Source organism: Salminus brasiliensis, chromosome 19 (genome assembly GCF_030463535.1).
Source record: "Salminus brasiliensis chromosome 19, fSalBra1.hap2, whole genome shotgun sequence".
In the NCBI taxonomy this organism is placed as follows: Eukaryota; Metazoa; Chordata; class Actinopteri; order Characiformes; family Bryconidae; genus Salminus; species Salminus brasiliensis.
The window spans coordinates 1,192,627-1,214,637 of record NC_132896.1 but is presented as its reverse complement, the minus strand read 5'-3'; the positions used below and the strand labels follow the sequence as shown (position 1 = coordinate 1,214,637).

The 22,011-nt window shown below is 37.1% G+C and overlaps 1 protein-coding gene across 1 annotated transcript in view; it reads right to left on the bottom strand.

The window, feature by feature from the left end:
• Positions 1-2,914: 2,914 nt before the first annotated feature.
• Positions 2,915-22,011, bottom strand: part of LOC140541512 (major histocompatibility complex class I-related gene protein-like) — a 22,507-nt gene continuing 3,410 nt past the window's right edge. The window contains exons 2-6 of the mRNA XM_072664180.1: positions 6,805-7,068; positions 6,372-6,650; positions 5,528-5,815; positions 5,334-5,447; positions 2,915-5,068 (exon numbers count right to left, since the gene is read on the bottom strand). Coding sequence (XP_072520281.1) covers positions 5,037-5,068; positions 5,334-5,447; positions 5,528-5,815; positions 6,372-6,650; positions 6,805-7,068 — 977 coding nt within the window. The 3' untranslated portion in view covers positions 2,915-5,036. The remainder of the gene's footprint in view (positions 5,069-5,333; positions 5,448-5,527; positions 5,816-6,371; positions 6,651-6,804; positions 7,069-22,011) is intronic.

Below are 22,011 nucleotides of genomic sequence, written 5' to 3'. Positions count from 1 at the left end.
GTTAGACATCCTGCGCTGGAGGCATGAAACACTGTGATTTCAATGATTAAACTCTTTTAAAAAGTATGATTGAATATATCATCATTAGCACAAAAAAACTTGTATCTCCAGAACAGCAGCTTTACAGGAGGAGACAAAAACGTTATACAGTGGAAGTGTACGATTTTATTAGTGCATCTTGGAGCATTTCTATTCGTTCTGACACAGTATAAAGAACACCTGGCAGATTCAGAGTGTCTTCAGTGATCGGGTTAATAAAATAATGTTAGGTGCTTCAGCGTGTTAAGTGTGTCGAGTGCTCTAATAAAAGCTCTTCCTGTGTTCCCATGCTAGCACTGAGGCTAACGGCCTCTTGTGCAAACAAAGAGCTGTGAAGTCCTCTCACCCTGCAGCTGCTGAGCCTCAGGAGAAGAGGCGTCCCTCTCAGAGTAAACTCATTATGGGCCATTAGCAGCTTTGTACTGTGTGTGTATTAGCGTCCTGTGCCTTCAGATCAAAGGGGTCTACCCAAGGTTAAAGAACTTGTCTCAGTAAAGCTGCTGGTTATTATTATTATTATTATTAATAATAATAAGAAGAAGATATTAATAAATAAATTAATAATAATAATTATTATTAATAATAATAAGAAGAAGAAGAAGAAGGAAAAGTTTGTTCTATTCAGATTTATTCATACAGAGCTTTTCGCAGCGGATGCTGCTCTGTTTTACAGAGATCCAGGACCGAGCCTATTTTGAGTAAGCCGAAGGCAGCAGCGGCAGGAAAACTCCCTCAGAGTGAGAGAAAGAAACCTTCAGAGGAAACCCGTTCTCCTCTGGTCAGACTGTAAGCCTTATGAAGATGTGAGGTAGTGGACACAGGCTCAGTGTCTCTGTGAGAGGTCACTAAACTGGTGTAAAGTCCATTCGGGCTAAACAGCACCAAAGTCTTCAATAATGACCAGTGATGGCTTATATCAGTTATGCCCCTCTGACTGTGTCATTAATACACCCAAAAACAGACAAGGCCAGGACTAACCAGACTCTGAGACACAAATCCACTAAGACCCGGCCCATCGGTTTCTCATAATAGTGTCTGTCAGGGTCTTCATGGAAGGGGGGGGGGGGTAAGTTTTGCTGTAACTTACATCAAAGTCATTCAAATTAATTTTATTGCTTTGTTAGTTCTTTTCAATTTTTACGTGTTTTATTAATTTAATACAACGATCTTTGCAGCTTATAAACCATCTAATGATTTTATGATGAGGTCACCTTGCACCAGTGGGCGGAGCCAAAAATATTAACCATTAATATAATGTTTTACCTCCTCCTTTCACCACCCCACCTATCAGAGTTCTTTAATAAATTTATTATATAGAACCATGACAACTGAAAGAACCATGCTTGAATGGTTCTCTGCCTGGTTTTCATATATGAGGGAAACCTTACGTGGATGATTCTTTTAAGAACCTTTTAAAAAGGTTGTATGTTGACATTAAAGGATTCCTTTGCAGTAAACACTATGGGCAAAATGGGTTCTTTGATTTATAACAATAGTGGAACCTACTTTTGTCACTATAAAGAACCATTAGAACTAGGCGTTCTTTGTAGAACCACAGACAACACGTTTCCCTGAGTATAAAGAACAATTATCCAGAGAAACAGCTAAAGGGTTCTTTAAGGTGTTATATAAAACCCCTGTCTTCACCTAAGAACCCTTGAAGAACCTCCTTTAAGGGTATTTTATGGCAGTTCTTTCTCTTTAGCTGAAGTTTATCAGTTTGAACGTTCTCCTCTGTTCTAGATGGATGGTCTAAGAAGAGTTCCTCTGTAGATTTTTTGAGCTGCTGCTTTTTGTTCTTCTACTTTTACTGATCTTGAACTTGTACACAGTTACAGGTCTGTCTGTCCTCACCTCCCACTTGTGCTTTGACCCATGTGATGATTCCCAGAGACCCCCTGCCTCTGGTGTGAGTCTCCTTTGAAGCTGCTGAAGCCCCGCTGAAGGTGCTACATCACACCTCCTAATCCAGGATATATTGAGCCTCTGCTGCCTCCAGCTCACTGTCACTCGCTCAGAAACCACAGAGCAAGTCACATCTCCCCAGCTTAGGACACATCACAGCAGAAATGGAGGCCCAGTTCGGTTCCCTGGTGAACCAGGAGCCCAAATGCCAGTTTGACTTCTGCACAGACTTGGGCTACTACAGCGCCTGCAGCAGCAGCCTTTCTCCAACCTCATCCGTCGATTCTTCCTGCTTTTCTCCTCCAGTTTGCCAGTTCCCAACTGTATTCAACCATCCAAAGGAACCTGAATGGAGCAGCCAGGCTTGGGAGAATCCCGCAGCAGCTCTTCCATCCCAAAACAGAAGAAGAACCAGGTCCAAAAACCCAGGGAAGAAGCGGCAAAGTGCTAGCGAACGAGAGAAGCTGAGGATGAGGGACCTAACAAAAGCTCTCCACCATCTGAGGACCTTCCTGCCGCCGTCTGTAGCTCCAGCAGGACAAACCCTGACCAAGATTGAGACCCTGCGCCTCACCATCCACTACATCTCCTACCTCTCCTCCCAGCTAGGCCTTGAAGACCCCTTACATGCTGGAAATATTCAGAACCACTCTGCAATGCTACCTGTGCAGCAGGGTGGGTTTTCAGACATGTGGAGCCAGAGTGCAACCCAGGAAGATCCCCTATACAGCGGTCAGCTCTGCCAGGGAGACATGGCCTTCACAGCTTCAGCTCAACAGATGGAGACAAGCTCAAACATAGCTGATTACTACAGAGACTCCCAGTTCCCTCTGGTAAGGACACTTTCAGTTCATATAGGAGTTATTAGCAGGACAAATACAGTGCCTGTCAGAATGTTGTTAGGCATCAGAACCCGTTTAATAACCTTCTATAAACTCGGACCTTATATTAAAACATAAAGTACATGAAATTTAGTTTATACATAGTTTCTTTATTGGCCTGCAATAACACATTAAAGCAAGTTAGCACAGAGGAAAGCATGTGATTACATGTGTAAATATACCTAGAGTCTCACAGAGGCTCACAGCTGATTTACCATCACTCAACCTCTGCTGGGCTTTCTGACCACACTGAAATGTAACATTTATCAAAGAAAAATCAAGTTTTTAAAGAATGTCCCCAAACTTTTGACCACATTTACTAATTTGAAGGTTCTCGCTAAAACAAAAGCACGTTTTTAAAATATAAAACTTTAATAGTTTAATAGTTATTAATGCACAGTCATGAAACGCACTTTCCTTGATGTGATTCAGCTCCTGAAAGTAACCCTTTCATTTGCTTCTCCACAGTTTCGCAGCCACATGAGTCAAACCACCACACACTGTGACCCGGCTGCCCTGCAGTGAACCCCGGCGAAGAATCCTGAGGATGTGGACTGGATATGGAAAGCTTAAATATCTATGAACTGCAATAGTGCACATTGTTTTAATTTAAATTATTTATTAGATAATATATTTTTGTATTTTGGAAATATCTGTATATATGTGATCAACCTTTTTTTAAATAAACACTTAAATAACATTTCTCTGTGAGCATAAAGTCAGTCTATCCCTATATTTTGTTGTTAGGATCCATAAATTCTATAAAATAGTCTTTAAAAACTCTGAATATTTCAGTTCAAATCAGAAGTACTCGACACTAAGAACACTAGCAGGTGAATATTAGAGCCGAAGCAGCAGCTTTTACTCCATTACAGTTCTGAGCAAAGGCTGACGGGTAGGAAAATAAGCTGGTGACTAGCCACTTGAAGAAGAATTCACATATGTATTGAATAAAATACCAGAATGTGAAGCATTTATGTTATGATTCTTCATAATCAGCTAGTTTTCAGTGACATTCAGTGAAGTCTCACTTTCTTCTGCAGCTGAAAAAAGAAATACATGCAGTTAGTGGGTTAAACCACTTTCAGGAAGCTGACAGCACTGACCAGACCAGCTGAACACTCATTCAGTAACATAACAATCCTAGAAAAGCTCAGACCTCTATCAGAACTGCAGCAAAGGAAGAAAACATGAATTAAACTTTAATCAAGCAAGCAACTGACCCTTACATTGAGGGTCAGTTTGCAATGCAGCCAACGGTGTTAAATCAACAGCCTCTCAATTAAACACTAATAATGCAACAGGTAGAATTCAATAATACCAAATGGCTCCAACTGCTGGCCCTGTTAGGTATGACCCAGGAAGTTGAGCCACAGGCTTTTGTTAACAGATGGACAGGCCATGTGCATGCCAAGCTCTTCTAAGCCCCGCCCATCACCTGAAAGTGCTCCTGAGACTCACCTGCCCATGCTCCAAGCTCATCAGTTCAGGTGTAAAGATGAAGCTGTCTGGGTTTTCTATGTCTCGTTTTCTTCTAGATACTCTATTCCAGTTTAGTCTGATTCAGGGTTTATAGGAAACCATTTCTATTTTTGGTTTATTTATTTTTTTGTTTGTTTGTTTACGTTTGAGGCCTTGACTTTTGCTTTGGTGGCTGCGTTTAATCTCCACAGATACACTACAAATAATACAGTACAAATAATAATAAAGATATGGCCCCAAACAATTATGTAGACACTCGTCCTAATTATTGAGTTTAGGTACTTAAGCCACAACCACTGCTAACAGGGGTCATCCAGCCTCCACAGACACACACTGGCAGTAGAGTAGGTCGTACTAAAAAGCCCAGTGACTTTTATAGGATGTCCAGTGGTAGTGGTGGCTCAGCGGTTAGAGCACTGGGATATCGATAACAGGGTTGTGGGTTCGATTCCCGGGCTCGGCAAGCTGCCACTGTTGGGCCAGTTACAGTGTCCCTGCCAGTTACAGTGGACTTTCTGCCTGGATAGAGCTGCCCCAGACAACTGTAAGTGCTATTGATAAATAGAAGTACCTATGAGCAACAACAGCTTTACCACCCAGTGTCACAAAGATCTTCCTTTGTTCTATAGCGTTCATTTCCAACGTCTTCAGCTGTATTTAATTTATATACAAATATAAAACACAGATTATATGTATTATTGTACCCAGAAGCAACAGAGGTGCAAGTGTTCAAATGTATATATACTCACCCTGAGAGGAAGCTGTAGAAGAGGACAATAAGGACAGAATGACCAGAAAGATTCATCATAGAAAACATGAGAGTAAACAGAGGACATCTACACTTCTACACGTATAAGATCTTCAATTTGAAACTCTAGAGGAACCTCTTAAGGTGCTTAAAGGAACCTTCAAGAAAAGCTTTTTAGAAGAAACAGGTTTCCTGAAGGTTCCTCAAAGTGCCTTAAGAGATTCCCAGTGTTTATTAGCAGTGTACTTTATGTTTTTGTAATCTACTTGATCTCTTACCTCTCCGCTTCCTCCTGCGGGTGATCCAGCAGACAGCTGCTATCACACACACCAAGAGCAGTGCAGCCACAACAGATCCAACAATGGGAACGATGGGTTCTCCTGGATCAAGATCTGAAATGGAATTTTTTAAAGGTTATCAAACAGATCAGAGTTACTTTACCTAGTTTCTCAGAAATGCTGAAGTTCAGTACCCAGAAGAACATCCAGCTTGTTGTCCAGGCTGAGATGAGTGACAGTACAAGTGTAGTTGTGCTTCTTCTGTTCTTCCTCACTGAGCTCCAGACTCTTCCTCATCTGGTAGGTTCCGTCTCCGTTGGGCAGCAGCTCTCCCCCCGTGATCAGGTGGTCTGGGACTGTCTGTCCGTCCCTGAGGATGGTCAGGTTGATGTGACGGGGGTAGAAACCAGTGGCCAGACAGGTGACCCCATCCCACCCAGAAACGGAGCGTCTTCTCTGAAGGAGCCTCACTCTGGGTTTCACTGAAGGACAGCAGAATGAGTCACTTTAGAGAGAGCATCAGATTTAGATTGGTAGAAGACTGAACTTTCTAATGAGAAATTGAGCATCAAAGTGGTCCTGATGGCATGAAGAGCCGTATTCCTACAAGGCCTTATCTGATTAGAAGGAAGGGTCAAAAGTCACAGAGTTGCCCAGTCTCAGATTCTGCTTAAAGCATCACACAATTAATCACAGTTTGTATATATATCACAATTCATCACAAGCTCCCATCCACAACTCAGCCTGTCCTGTCCTCGAAGAAGATCTGAGAAAACAGATGGGCCACAGCCTGTTTAGGTTTACCATTTCAGTGATTCCCAAACTAGAGCTGCAGGCCTGCAGTAAGCACCATGCTGACTGGTGGAGCTTCCACAAGCTTCCACTGCGTGCTGAATTAGAGTCGTAGCTCCAGTGTTAACATTCAGACAGCCTCAGTTTATTAACTGCTACTGTGTGAGCATGCCACCAATCACACTTCACCCAAAGGCCAGAAATAACAAGAACAAACCATTCTGTTTCTGTACTTGTAGATCTTACCTTTCCTTTTCACCTGATTGCCTCTCTTTTTCAGATACCCCCTGAGCGTTTCAATGCATGCTGGGTAGTACATATTTCCATAACGCCAGAGGGATAAATCCAAATGTGGCTTCAGCTTCTCCGCTGTGAGATTTAAGCCATTTTGGTAGGTATATTTCCCTTCATAGAAATACAGTTCATCCATTGTGGAGCCTCCGATTGCGTTTTTGGTGATTATTTGTCCAGGTTTGTCGTTATCCAGCAGTTCACACACCACCAGTCTCTGCTCCACATAAATGTCTGGAACAGAAGAAAAGTGCTAGGGGGAACTATGCATGGGTGGGTAAAAAAACAACAACAACAATAATAATAAAATATTAAAAATAAAATATGAGACATCTGTGTGAATACAGTTCACTCAATGATTTACTGATATTAAAATGATTTCACTCACTTTCAGTCAAATTTAAGTCGTACTTTACGTATAAATGTCTGTCTTCATGGTCAGCATGAATGTAGGAACTGACGGTCTTCAAAATGTTGGGGTCGATCACATGTTCATCTTCCTCTGTGTTATCAAGACTTCTGGGAACATACGTCTTTGTCCCAGAATTAAAGTATCCAACTGTGATGTCATCCAACTTCAAGGTGAAGCTAAACTCAGGAAACGGAGTATCTCCTTTAATGTAAACTGAAAGTAGAGCCAAGGAGTGAGAACCTGGAAGAGATGAGAAAGGTGGAGGTGAGAGTGTTAACAGTGAACCTTTACAACATACTGAGTCAGTCAGGCCACTGTGTACAATCTAACTCAATTAAAAGAGCTGAAACTGTACTATAGTGAAAGTATGGTACTGTATCCCAATCTAACTCAATTAAAGAGCTGAAACTGTACTATAGTGAAAGTATGGTACTGTACCCCAATATAACTCAATTAAAGAGCTGAAACTGTACTATAGTGAAAGTATGGTACTGTATCTCAATCGAACTCAATTAAAGAGCTGAAACTGTACTATAGTGAAAGTATGGTACTGTACCCCAATCGAACTCAATTAAAGAGCTGAAACTGTACTATAGTGAAAGTATGGTACTGTATCCCAATCGAACTCGATTAGAAGAGCTGAAACTGTACTATAGTGAAAGTATGGTACTGTATCTCAATCGAACTCAATTAAAGAGCTGAAACTGTACTATAGTGAAAGTATGGTACTGTATCCCAATCGAACTCAATTAAAGAGCTGAAACTGTACTATAGTGAAAGTATGGTACTGTATCCCAATCTAACTCAATTAAAGAGCTGAAACTGTACTATAGTGAAAGTATGGTACTGTATCCCAATCTAACTCAATTAAAGAGCTGAAACTGTACTATAGTGAAAGTATGGTACTGTACCCCAATCTAACTCAATTAAAGAGCTGAAACTGTACTATAGTGAAAGTATGGTACCGTACCCCAATCTAACTCAATTAAAGAGCTGAAACTGTACTTTAGTAAAGGTATGGTACCGTATCCCAATCTAACTCAATTAAAGAGCTGAAACTGTACTATAGTGAAAGTATGGTACTGTATCCCAATCTTACTCAATTAAAGAGCTGAAACTGTACTATAGTGAAAGTATGGTACTGTATCCCAATCTAACTGAATTAAAGAGCTGAAACTGTACTATAGTGAAAGTATGGTACTGTATCTCAATCGAACTCAATTAAAGAGCTGAAACTGTACTATAGTGAAAGTATGGTACTGTATCCCAATCTAACTGAATTAAAGAGCTGAAACTGTACTATAGTGAAAGTATGGTACTGTATCTCAATCGAACTCAATTAAAGAGCTGAAACTGTACTATAGTGAAAGTATGGTACTGTATCCCAATCTAACTCAATTAAAGAGCTGAAACTGTACTATAGTGAAAGTATGGTACTGTACCCCAATATAACTCAATTAAAGAGCTGAAACTGTACTATAGTGAAAGTATGGTACTGTATCTCAATCGAACTCGATTAGAAGAGCTGAAACTGTACTATAGTGAAAGTATGGTACTGTATCTCAATCGAACTCAATTAAAGAGCTGAAACTGTACTATAGTGAAAGTATGGTACTGTATCCCAATCGAACTCAATTAAAGAGCTGAAACTGTACTATAGTGAAAGTATGGTACTGTATCCCAATCTAACTCAATTAAAGAGCTGAAACTGTACTATAGTGAAAGTATGGTACTGTATCCCAATCTAACTCAATTAAAGAGCTGAAACTGTACTATAGTGAAAGTATGGTACTGTACCCCAATCTAACTCAATTAAAGAGCTGAAACTGTACTATAGTGAAAGTATGGTACCGTACCCCAATCTAACTCAATTAAAGAGCTGAAACTGTACTTTAGTAAAGGTATGGTACCGTATCCCAATCTAACTCAATTAAAGAGCTGAAACTGTACTATAGTGAAAGTATGGTACTGTATCCCAATCTTACTCAATTAAAGAGCTGAAACTGTACTATAATGAAAAGTATGGTACTGTATCCCAATCTAACTCAATTAAAGAGCTAAAACTGTACTATAGTGAAAGTATGGTACTGTATCCCAATCTAACTGAATTAAAGAGCTGAAACTGTACTATAGTGAAAGTATGGTACTGTATCTCAATCGAACTCAATTAAAGAGCTGAAACTGTACTATAGTGAAAGTATGGTACTGTACCCCAATCGAACTCAACTAAAGAGCTGAAACTGTACTATAGTGAAAGTATGGTACTGTACCCCAATCTAACTCAATTAAAGAGCTGAAACTGTACTATAGTGAAAGTATGGTACTGTATCTCAATCGAACTCAATTAAAGAGCTGAAACTGTACTATAGTGAAAGTATGGTACTGTACCCCAATCGAACTCAATTAAAGAGCTGAAACTGTACTATAGTGAAAGTATGGTACTGTATCCCAATCGAACTCGATTAGAAGAGCTTAAACTGTACTATAGTGAAAGTATGGTACTGTATCTCAATCGAACTCAATTAAAGAGCTGAAACTGTACTATAGTGAAAGTATGGTACTGTATCCCAATCTAACTCAATTAAAGAGCTGAAACTGTACTATAATGAAAGTATGGTACTGTACCCCAATCGAACTCAATTAAAGAGCTGAAACTGTACTATAGTGAAAGTATGGTACCGTATCCCAATCTAACTCAATTAAAGAGCTGAAACTGTACTATAGTGAAAGTATGGTACCGTATCCCAATCTAACTCAATTAAAGAGCTGAAACTGTACTATAGTGAAAGTATGGTACCGTATCCCAATCTAACTCAATTAAAGAGCTGAAACTGTACTATAGTGAAAGTATGGTACTGTATCCCAATCTAACTCAATTAAAGAGCTGAAACTGTACTATAGTGAAAGTATGGTACCGTATCCCAATCTAACTCAATTAAAGAGCTGAAACTGTACTATAGTGAAAGTATGGTACCGTATCCCAATCTAACTCAATTAAAGAGCTGAATCTGTACTATAGTGAAAGTATGGTACTGTATCCCAATCTAACTCAATTAAAGAGCTGAAACTGTACTATAGTGAAAGTATGGTACTGTATCCCAATCTAACTCAATTAAAGAGCTGAAACTGTACTATAGTGAAAGTATGGTACTGTACCCCAATCTAACTCAATTAAAGAGCTGAAACTGTACTATAGTGAAAGTATGGTACTGTACCCCAATCTAACTCAATTAAGGAGCTGAAACTGTACTATAGTGAAAGTATGGTACCGTATCCCAATCTAACTCAATTAAAGAGCTGAAACTGTACTATAGTGAAAGTATGGTACCGTATCCCAATCTAACTCAATTAAAGAGCTGAAACTGTACTATAGTGAAAGTATGGTACTGTATCCCAATCTAACTCAATTAAAGAGCTGAAACTGTACTATAGTGAAAGTATGGTACTGTATCTCAATCGAACTCAATTAAAGAGCTGAAACTGTACTATAGTGAAAGTATGGTACTGTACCCCAATCGAACTCAACTAAAGAGCTGAAACTGTACTATAGTGAAAGTATGGTACTGTACCCCAATCTAACTCAATTAAAGAGCTGAAACTGTACTATAGTGAAAGTATGGTACTGTATCTCAATCGAACTCAATTAAAGAGCTGAAACTGTACTATAGTGAAAGTATGGTACTGTACCCCAATCGAACTCAATTAAAGAGCTGAAACTGTACTATAGTGAAAGTATGGTACTGTATCCCAATCGAACTCGATTAGAAGAGCTTAAACTGTACTATAGTGAAAGTATGGTACTGTATCTCAATCGAACTCAATTAAAGAGCTGAAACTGTACTATAGTGAAAGTATGGTACTGTATCCCAATCTAACTCAATTAAAGAGCTGAAACTGTACTATAATGAAAGTATGGTACTGTACCCCAATCGAACTCAATTAAAGAGCTGAAACTGTACTATAGTTAAAGTATGGTACCGTATCCCAATCTAACTCAATTAAAGAGCTGAAACTGTACTATAGTGAAAGTATGGTACCGTATCCCAATCTAACTCAATTAAAGAGCTGAAACTGTACTATAGTGAAAGTATGGTACTGTATCCCAATCTAACTCAATTAAAGAGCTGAAACTGTACTATAGTGAAAGTATGGTACCGTATCCCAATCTAACTCAATTAAAGAGCTGAAACTGTACTATAGTGAAAGTATGGTACCGTATCCCAATCTAACTCAATTAAAGAGCTGAATCTGTACTATAGTGAAAGTATGGTACTGTATCCCAATCTAACTCAATTAAAGAGCTGAAACTGTACTATAGTGAAAGTATGGTACTGTATCCCAATCTAACTCAATTAAAGAGCTGAAACTGTACTATAGTGAAAGTATGGTACTGTACCCCAATCTAACTCAATTAAAGAGCTGAAACTGTACTATAGTGAAAGTATGGTACTGTACCCCAATCTAACTCAATTAAGGAGCTGAAACTGTACTATAGAGAAAGTATGGTACCGTATCCCAATCTAACTCAATTAAAGAGCTGAAACTGTACTATAGTGAAAGTATGGTACCGTATCCCAATCTAACTCAATTAAAGAGCTGAAACTGTACTATAGTGAAAGTATGGTACTGTATCCCAATCTAACTCAATTAAAGAGCTGAAACTGTACTATAGTGAAAGTATGGTACTGTATCTCAATCGAACTCAATTAAAGAGCTGAAACTGTACTATAGTGAAAGTATGGTACTGTACCCCAATCGAACTCAACTAAAGAGCTGAAACTGTACTATAGTGAAAGTATGGTACTGTACCCCAATCTAACTCAATTAAAGAGCTGAAACTGTACTATAGTGAAAGTATGGTACTGTATCTCAATCGAACTCAATTAAAGAGCTGAAACTGTACTATAGTGAAAGTATGGTACTGTACCCCAATCGAACTCAATTAAAGAGCTGAAACTGTACTATAGTGAAAGTATGGTACTGTATCCCAATCGAACTCGATTAGAAGAGCTTAAACTGTACTATAGTGAAAGTATGGTACTGTATCTCAATCGAACTCAATTAAAGAGCTGAAACTGTACTATAGTGAAAGTATGGTACTGTATCCCAATCTAACTCAATTAAAGAGCTGAAACTGTACTATAATGAAAGTATGGTACTGTACCCCAATCGAACTCAATTAAAGAGCTGAAACTGTACTATAGTGAAAGTATGGTACCGTATCCCAATCTAACTCAATTAAAGAGCTGAAACTGTACTATAGTGAAAGTATGGTACCATATCCCAATCTAACTCAATTAAAGAGCTGAAACTGTACTATAGTGAAAGTATGGTACTGTATCCCAATCTAACTCAATTAAAGAGCTGAAACTGTACTATAGTGAAAGTATGGTACTGTATCCCAATCGAACTCAATTAAAGAGCTGAAACTGTACTATAGTGAAAGTATGGTACTGTATCCCAATCTAACTCAATTAAAGAGCTGAAACTGTACTATAGTGAAAGTATGGTACTGTATCCCAATCTAACTCAATTAAAGAGCTGAAACTGTACTATAGTGAAAGTATGGTACTGTACCCCAATCTAACTCAATTAAAGAGCTGAAACTGTACTATAGTGAAAGTATGGTACCGTACCCCAATCTAACTCAATTAAAGAGCTGAAACTGTACTTTAGTAAAGGTATGGTACCGTATCCCAATCTAACTCAATTAAAGAGCTGAAACTGTACTATAGTGAAAGTATGGTACTGTATCCCAATCTTACTCAATTAAAGAGCTGAAACTGTACTATAATGAAAAGTATGGTACTGTATCCCAATCTAACTCAATTAAAGAGCTAAAACTGTACTATAGTGAAAGTATGGTACTGTATCCCAATCTAACTGAATTAAAGAGCTGAAACTGTACTATAGTGAAAGTATGGTACTGTATCTCAATCGAACTCAATTAAAGAGCTGAAACTGTACTATAGTGAAAGTATGGTACTGTACCCCAATCGAACTCAACTAAAGAGCTGAAACTGTACTATAGTGAAAGTATGGTACTGTACCCCAATCTAACTCAATTAAAGAGCTGAAACTGTACTATAGTGAAAGTATGGTACTGTATCTCAATCGAACTCAATTAAAGAGCTGAAACTGTACTATAGTGAAAGTATGGTACTGTACCCCAATCGAACTCAATTAAAGAGCTGAAACTGTACTATAGTGAAAGTATGGTACTGTATCCCAATCGAACTCGATTAGAAGAGCTTAAACTGTACTATAGTGAAAGTATGGTACTGTATCTCAATCGAACTCAATTAAAGAGCTGAAACTGTACTATAGTGAAAGTATGGTACTGTATCCCAATCTAACTCAATTAAAGAGCTGAAACTGTACTATAATGAAAGTATGGTACTGTACCCCAATCGAACTCAATTAAAGAGCTGAAACTGTACTATAGTGAAAGTATGGTACCGTATCCCAATCTAACTCAATTAAAGAGCTGAAACTGTACTATAGTGAAAGTATGGTACCGTATCCCAATCTAACTCAATTAAAGAGCTGAAACTGTACTATAGTGAAAGTATGGTACCGTATCCCAATCTAACTCAATTAAAGAGCTGAAACTGTACTATAGTGAAAGTATGGTACCGTATCCCAATCTAACTCAATTAAAGAGCTGAAACTGTACTATAGTGAAAGTATGGTACCGTATCCCAATCTAACTCAATTAAAGAGCTGAATCTGTACTATAGTGAAAGTATGGTACCGTATCCCAATCTAACTCAATTAAAGAGCTGAAACTGTACTATAGTGAAAGTATGGTACCGTATCCCAATCTAACTCAATTAAAGAGCTGAAACTGTACTATAGTGAAAGTATGGTACTGTACCCCAATCTAACTCAATTAAAGAGCTGAAACTGTACTATAGTGAAAGTATGGTACTGTACCCCAATCTAACTCAATTAAGGAGCTGAAACTGTACTATAGTGAAAGTATGGTACCGTATCCCAATCTAACTCAATTAAAGAGCTGAAACTGTACTATAGTGAAAGTATGGTACCGTATCCCAATCTAACTCAATTAAAGAGCTGAAACTGTACTATAGTGAAAGTATGGTACCGTATCCCAATCTAACTCAATTAAAGAGCTGAAACTGTACTATAGTGAAAGTATGGTACTGTATCTCAATCGAACTCAATTAAAGAGCTGAAACTGTACTATAGTGAAAGTATGGTACTGTACCCCAATCGAACTCAACTAAAGAGCTGAAACTGTACTATAGTGAAAGTATGGTACTGTACCCCAATCTAACTCAATTAAAGAGCTGAAACTGTACTATAGTGAAAGTATGGTACTGTATCTCAATCGAACTCAATTAAAGAGCTGAAACTGTACTATAGTGAAAGTATGGTACTGTACCCCAATCGAACTCAATTAAAGAGCTGAAACTGTACTATAGTGAAAGTATGGTACTGTATCCCAATCGAACTCGATTAGAAGAGCTTAAACTGTACTATAGTGAAAGTATGGTACTGTATCTCAATCGAACTCAATTAAAGAGCTGAAACTGTACTATAGTGAAAGTATGGTACTGTATCCCAATCTAACTCAATTAAAGAGCTGAAACTGTACTATAATGAAAGTATGGTACTGTACCCCAATCGAACTCAATTAAAGAGCTGAAACTGTACTATAGTGAAAGTATGGTACCGTATCCCAATCTAACTCAATTAAAGAGCTGAAACTGTACTATAGTGAAAGTATGGTACCATATCCCAATCTAACTCAATTAAAGAGCTGAAACTGTACTATAGTGAAAGTATGGTACTGTATCCCAATCTAACTCAATTAAAGAGCTGAAACTGTACTATAGTGAAAGTATGGTACCGTATCCCAATCTAACTCAATTAAAGAGCTGAAACTGTACTATAGTGAAAGTATGGTACCGTATCCCAATCTAACTCAATTAAAGAGCTGAATCTGTACTATAGTGAAAGTATGGTACTGTATCCCAATCTAACTCAATTAAAGAGCTGAAACTGTACTATAGTGAAAGTATGGTACTGTATCCCAATCTAACTCAATTAAAGAGCTGAAACTGTACTATAGTGAAAGTATGGTACTGTACCCCAATCTAACTCAATTAAAGAGCTGAAACTGTACTATAGTGAAAGTATGGTACTGTACCCCAATCTAACTCAATTAAGGAGCTGAAACTGTACTATAGTGAAAGTATGGTACCGTATCCCAATCTAACTCAATTAAAGAGCTGAAACTGTACTATAGTGAAAGTATGGTACCGTATCCCAATCTAACTCAATTAAAGAGCTGAAACTGTACTATAGTGAAAGTATGGTACTGTATCCCAATCTAACTCAATTAAAGAGCTGAAACTGTACTATAGTGAAAGTATGGTACTGTAGTGAAAATAGTGTAAAAGTATGGTACCGTATCCCAATCTAACTCAATTAAAGAGCTGAAACTGTACTATAGTGAAAGTATGGTACCGTATCCCAATCTAACTCAATTAAAGAGCTGAAACTGTACTATAGTGAAAGTATGGTACTGTATCCCAATCTAACTCAATTAAAGAGCTGAAACTGTACTATAGTGAAAGTATGGTACTGTATCCCAATCTAACTCAATTAAAGAGCTGAAACTGTACTATAGTGAAAGTATGGTACTGTATCCCAATCTAACTCAATTAAAGAGCTGAAACTGTACTATAGTGAAAGTATGGTACCGTATCCCAATCTAACTCAATTAAAGAGCTGAAACTGTACTATAGTGAAAGTATGGTACCGTATCCCAATCTAACTCAATTAAAGAGCTGAAACTGTACTATAGTGAAAGTATGGTACTGTATCCCAATCTAACTCAATTAAAGAGCTGAAACTGTACTATAGTGAAAGTATGGTACTGTACCCCAATCTAACTCAACTAAAGAGCTGAAACTGTACTATAGTGAAAGTATGGTACCGTATCCCAATCTAACTCAACTAAAGAGCTGAAACTGTACTATAGTGAAAGTATGGTACCGTATCCCAATCTAACTCAATTAAAGAGCTGAAACTGTACTATAGTGAAAGTATGGTACTGTACCCCAATCTAACTCAACTAAAGAGCTGAAACTGTACTATAGTGAAAGTATGGTACTGTATCTCAATCTAACTCAATTAAAGAGCTGAAACTGTACTATAGTGAAAGTATGGTACTGTACCCCAATCTTACTCAATTAAAGAGCTGAAACTGTACTATAGTGAAAGTATGGTACTGTATCCCAATCTAACTCAATTAAAAGAGCTGAAACTGTACTATAGTGAAAGTATGGTACTGTATCTCAATCTAACTCAATTAAAGAGCCGAAACTGTACTATAGTGAAAGTATGGTACTGTATCCCAATCTAACTCAATTAAAGAGCTGAAACTGTACTATAGTGAAAGTATGGTACTGTACCCCAATCTAACTCAATTAAAGAGCTGAAACTTTACTATAGTGAAAGTATGGTACCGTACCCCAATCTAACTCAATTAAAGAGCTGAAACTGTACTATAGTGAAAGTATGGTACCGTACCCCAATCTAACTCAATTAAAGAGCTGAAACTGTACTATAGTGAAAGTATGGTACCGTATCTCAATCTAACTCAATTAAAGAGCTGAAACTGTACTATAGTGAAAGTATGGTACCGTATCCCAATCTAACTCAGTTAAAGAGCTGAAACTGTACTATAGTGAAAGTATGGTACCGTATCCCAATCTAACTCAATTAAAGAGCTGAAACTGTACTATAGTGAAAGTATGGTACTGTACCCCAATCTAACTCAATTAAAGAGATGAAACTGTACTATAGTGAAAGTATGGTACTGTATCCCAATCTAACTCAATTAAAGAGCTGAAACTGTACTATAGTGAAAGTATGGTACTGTACCCCAATCTAACTCAATTTAAAGAGCTGAAACTGTACTATAGTGAAAGTATGGTACTGTATCCCAATCTAACTCAATTAAAGAGCTGAAACTGTACTATAGTGAAAGTATGGTACTGTATCTCAATCTAACTCAATTAAAGAGCTGAAACTGTACTATAGTGAAAGTATGGTACTGTATCTCAATCTAACTCAATTAAAGAGCAGAAACTGTACTATAGTGAAAGTATGGTACTGTATCTCAATCTAACTCAATTAAAGAGCTGAAACTGTACTATAGTGAAAGTATGGTACCGTATCCCAATCTAACTCAATTAAAGAGCAGAAACTGTACTATAGTGAAAGTATGGTACTGTATCTCAATCTAACTCAATTAAAGAGCTGAAACTGTACTATAGTGAAAGTATGGTACCGTATCTCAATCTAACTCAATTAAAGAGCTGAAACTGTACTATAGTGAAAGTATGGTACTGTACCACAATCTAACTCAATTAAAGAGCTGAAACTGTACTATAGTGAAAGTATGGTACTGTATCTCAATCTAACTCAATTAAGAGCTGAAACTGTACTATAGTGAAAGTATGGTACCGTATCCCAATCTAACTCAATTAAAGAGCTGAAACTTTACTATAGTGAAAGTATGGTACTGTACCACAATCTAACTCAACTAAAGAGCTGAAACTGTACTATAGTGAAAGTATGGTACTGTACCACAATCTAACTCAATTAAAGAGCTGAAACTGTACTATAGTGAAAGTATGGTACTGTATCCCAATCGAACTCGATTAGAAGAGCTGAAACTGTACTATAGTGAAAGTATGGTACTGTATCCCAATCTAACTCAATTAAAGAGCTGAAACTGTACTATAGTGAAAGTATGGTACTGTACCACAATCTAACTCAATTAAAGAGCTGAAACTGTACTATAGTGAAAGTATGGTACTGTATCCCAATCTAACTCAATTAAAGAGCTGAAACTGTACTATAGTGAAAGTATGGTACTGTACCCCAATCTAACTCAATTAAAGAGCTGAAACTGTACTATAGTGAAAGTATGGTACCGTACCCCAATCTAACTCAATTAAAGAGCTGAAACTGTACTATAGTGAAAGTATGGTACCGTATCCTAATCTAACTCAATTAAAAGAGCTGAAACTGTACTATAGTGAAAGTATGGTACTGTATCCTAATCTAACTCAATTAAAGAGCTGAAACAGTACTATAGTGAAAGTATGGTACTGTATCCCAATCTAACTCAATTAAAGAGCTGAAACTGTACTATAGTGAAAGTATGGTACTGTATCTCAATCTAACTCAATTAAAGAGCTGAAACTGTACTATAGTGAAAGTATGGTAACGTATCTCAATCTAACTCAATTAAAGAGCTGAAACTGTACTATAGTGAAAGTATGGTACTGTATCCCAATCTAACTCAATTAAAGAGCTGAAACTGTACTATAGTGAAAGTATGGTACCGTATCTCAATCTAACTCAATTAAAGAGCTGAAACTGTACTATAGTGAAAGTATGGTACTGTATCTCAATCTAACTCAATTAAAGAGCTGAAACTGTACTATAGTGAAAGTATGGTACTGTACCCCAATCTTACTCAATTAAAGAGCTGAAACTGTACTATAGTGAAAGTATGGTACTGTATCCCAATCTAACTCAATTAAAGAGCTGAAACTGTACTATAGTGAAAGTATGGTACTGTACCCCAATCTAACTCAACTAAAGAGCTGAAACTGTACTATAGTGAAAGTATGGTACCGTATCCCAATCTAACTCAACTAAAGAGCTGAAACTGTACTATAGTGAAAGTATGGTACCGTATCCCAATCTAACTCAATTAAAGAGCTGAAACTGTACTATAGTGAAAGTATGGTACTGTACCCCAATCTAACTCAACTAAAGAGCTGAAACTGTACTATAGTGAAAGTATGGTACTGTATCTCAATCTAACTCAATTAAAGAGCTGAAACTGTACTATAGTGAAAGTATGGTACTGTACCCCAATCTTACTCAATTAAAGAGCTGAAACTGTACTATAGTGAAAGTATGGTACTGTATCCCAATCTAACTCAATTAAAAGAGCTGAAACTGTACTATAGTGAAAGTATGGTACTGTATCTCAATCTAACTCAATTAAAGAGCCGAAACTGTACTATAGTGAAAGTATGGTACTGTATCCCAATCTAACTCAATTAAAGAGCTGAAACTGTACTATAGTGAAAGTATGGTACTGTACCCCAATCTAACTCAATTAAAGAGCTGAAACTTTACTATAGTGAAAGTATGGTACCGTACCCCAATCTAACTCAATTAAAGAGCTGAAACTGTACTATAGTGAAAGTATGGTACCGTACCCCAATCTAACTCAATTAAAGAGCTGAAACTGTACTATAGTGAAAGTATGGTACCGTATCTCAATCTAACTCAATTAAAGAGCTGAAACTGTACTATAGTGAAAGTATGGTACCGTATCCCAATCTAACTCAGTTAAAGAGCTGAAACTGTACTATAGTGAAAGTATGGTACCGTATCCCAATCTAACTCAATTAAAGAGCTGAAACTGTACTATAGTGAAAGTATGGTACCGTACCCCAATCTAACTCAATTTAAAGAGCTGAAACTGTACTATAGTGTAAGTATGGTACTGTATCTCAATCTAACTCAATTAAAGAGATGAAACTGTACTATAGTGAAAGTATGGTACTGTATCCCAATCTAACTCAATTAAAGAGCTGAAACTGTACTATAGTGAAAGTATGGTACTGTACCCCAATCTAACTCAATTTAAAGAGCTGAAACTGTACTATAGTGAAAGTATGGTACTGTATCCCAATCTAACTCAATTAAAGAGCTGAAACTGTACTATAGTGAAAGTATGGTACTGTATCTCAATCTAACTCAATTAAAGAGCTGAAACTGTACTATAGTGAAAGTATGGTACTGTATCTCAATCTAACTCAATTAAAGAGCAGAAACTGTACTATAGTGAAAGTATGGTACTGTATCTCAATCTAACTCAATTAAAGAGCTGAAACTGTACTATAGTGAAAGTATGGTACCGTATCCCAATCTAACTCAATTAAAGAGCAGAAACTGTACTATAGTGAAAGTATGGTACTGTATCTCAATCTAACTCAATTAAAGAGCTGAAACTGTACTATAGTGAAAGTATGGTACCGTATCTCAATCTAACTCAATTAAAGAGCTGAAACTGTACTATAGTGAAAGTATGGTACCGTATCCCAATCTAACTCAATTAAAGAGCTGAAACTGTACTATAGTGAAAGTATGGTACTGTATCCCAATCTAACTCAATTAAAGAGCTGAAACTGTACTATAGTGAAAGTATGGTACTGTATCCCAATCTAACTCAATTAAAGAGCTGAAACTGTACTATAGTGAAAGTATGGTACTGTACCACAATCTAACTCAATTAAAGAGCTGAAACTGTACTATAGTGAAAGTATGGTACTGTATCTCAATCTAACTCAATTAAAGAGCTGAAACTGTACTATAGTGAAAGTATGGTACCGTATCCCAATCTAACTCAATTAAAGAGCTGAAACTTTACTATAGTGAAAGTATGGTACTGTACCACAATCTAACTCAACTAAAGAGCTGAAACTGTACTATAGTGAAAGTATGGTACTGTACCACAATCTAACTCAATTAAAGAGCTGAAACTGTACTATAGTGAAAGTATGGTACTGTATCCCAATCGAACTCGATTAGAAGAGCTGAAACTGTACTATAGTGAAAGTATGGTACTGTATCCCAATCTAACTCAATTAAAGAGCTGAAACTGTACTATAGTGAAAGTATGGTACTGTACCACAATCTAACTCAATTAAAGAGCTGAAACTGTACTATAGTGAAAGTATGGTACTGTATCCCAATCTAACTCAATTAAAGAGCTGAAACTGTACTATAGTGAAAGTATGGTACTGTACCACAATCTAACTCAACTAAAGAGCTGAAACTGTACTATAGTGAAAGTATGGTACTGTACCACAATCTAACTCAATTAAAGAGCTGAAACTGTACTATAGTGAAAGTATGGTACTGTATCCCAATCGAACTCGATTAGAAGAGCTGAAACTGTACTATAGTGAAAGTATGGTACTGTATCCCAATCTAACTCAATTAAAGAGCTGAAACTGTACTATAGTGAAAGTATGGTACTGTACCACAATCTAACTCAATTAAAGAGCTGAAACTGTACTATAGTGAAAGTATGGTACTGTACCACAATCTAACTCAATTAAAGAGCTGAAACTGTACTATAGTGAAAGTATGGTACTGTATCCCAATCTAACTCAATTAAAGAGCTGAAACTGTACTATAGTGAAAGTATGGTACTGTATCCCAATCGAACTCAATTAAAGAGCTGAAACTGTACTATAGTAAAAGTATGGTACTGTATCTCAATCTAACTCAATTAAAGAGCTGAAACTGTACTATAGTGAAAGTATGGTACTGTATCTCAATCTAACTCAATTAAAGAGCTGAAACTGTACTATAGTGAAAGTATGGTACTATATCCCAATCGAACTCAATTAAAGAGCTGAAACTGTACTATAGTGAAAGTATGGTACCGTATCTCAATCTAACTCAATTAAAGAGCTGAAACTGTACTATAGTAAAAGTATGGTACTGTATCTCAATCTAACTCAATTAAAGAGCTGAAACTGTACTATAGTGAAAGTATGGTACTGTATCCCAATCTAACTCAATTAAAAGAGCTGAAACTGTACTATAGTGAAAGTATGGTACTGTACCCCAATCTAACTCAATTAAAGAGCTGAAACTGTACTATAGTGAAAGTATGGTACTGTATCCCAATCTAACTCAATTAAAGAGCTGAAACTGTACTATAGTGAAAGTATGGTACTGTATCTCAATCTAACTCAATTAAAGAGCTGAAACTGTACTATAGTGAAAGTATGGTACTGTATCTCAATCTAACTCAATTAAAGAGCTGAAAACTGTACTATAGTGAAAGTATGGTACTGTATCCCAATCTAACTCAATTAAAAGAGCTGAAACTGTACTATAGTGAAAGTATGGTACTGTACCCCAATCTAACTCAATTAAAGAGCTGAAACTGTACTATAGTGAAAGTATGGTACTGTATCCCAATCTAACTCAATTAAAGAGCTGAAACTGTACTATAGTGAAAGTATGGTACTGTATCTCAATCTAACTCAATTAAAGAGCTGAAACTGTACTATAGTGAAAGTATGGTACTGTATCTCA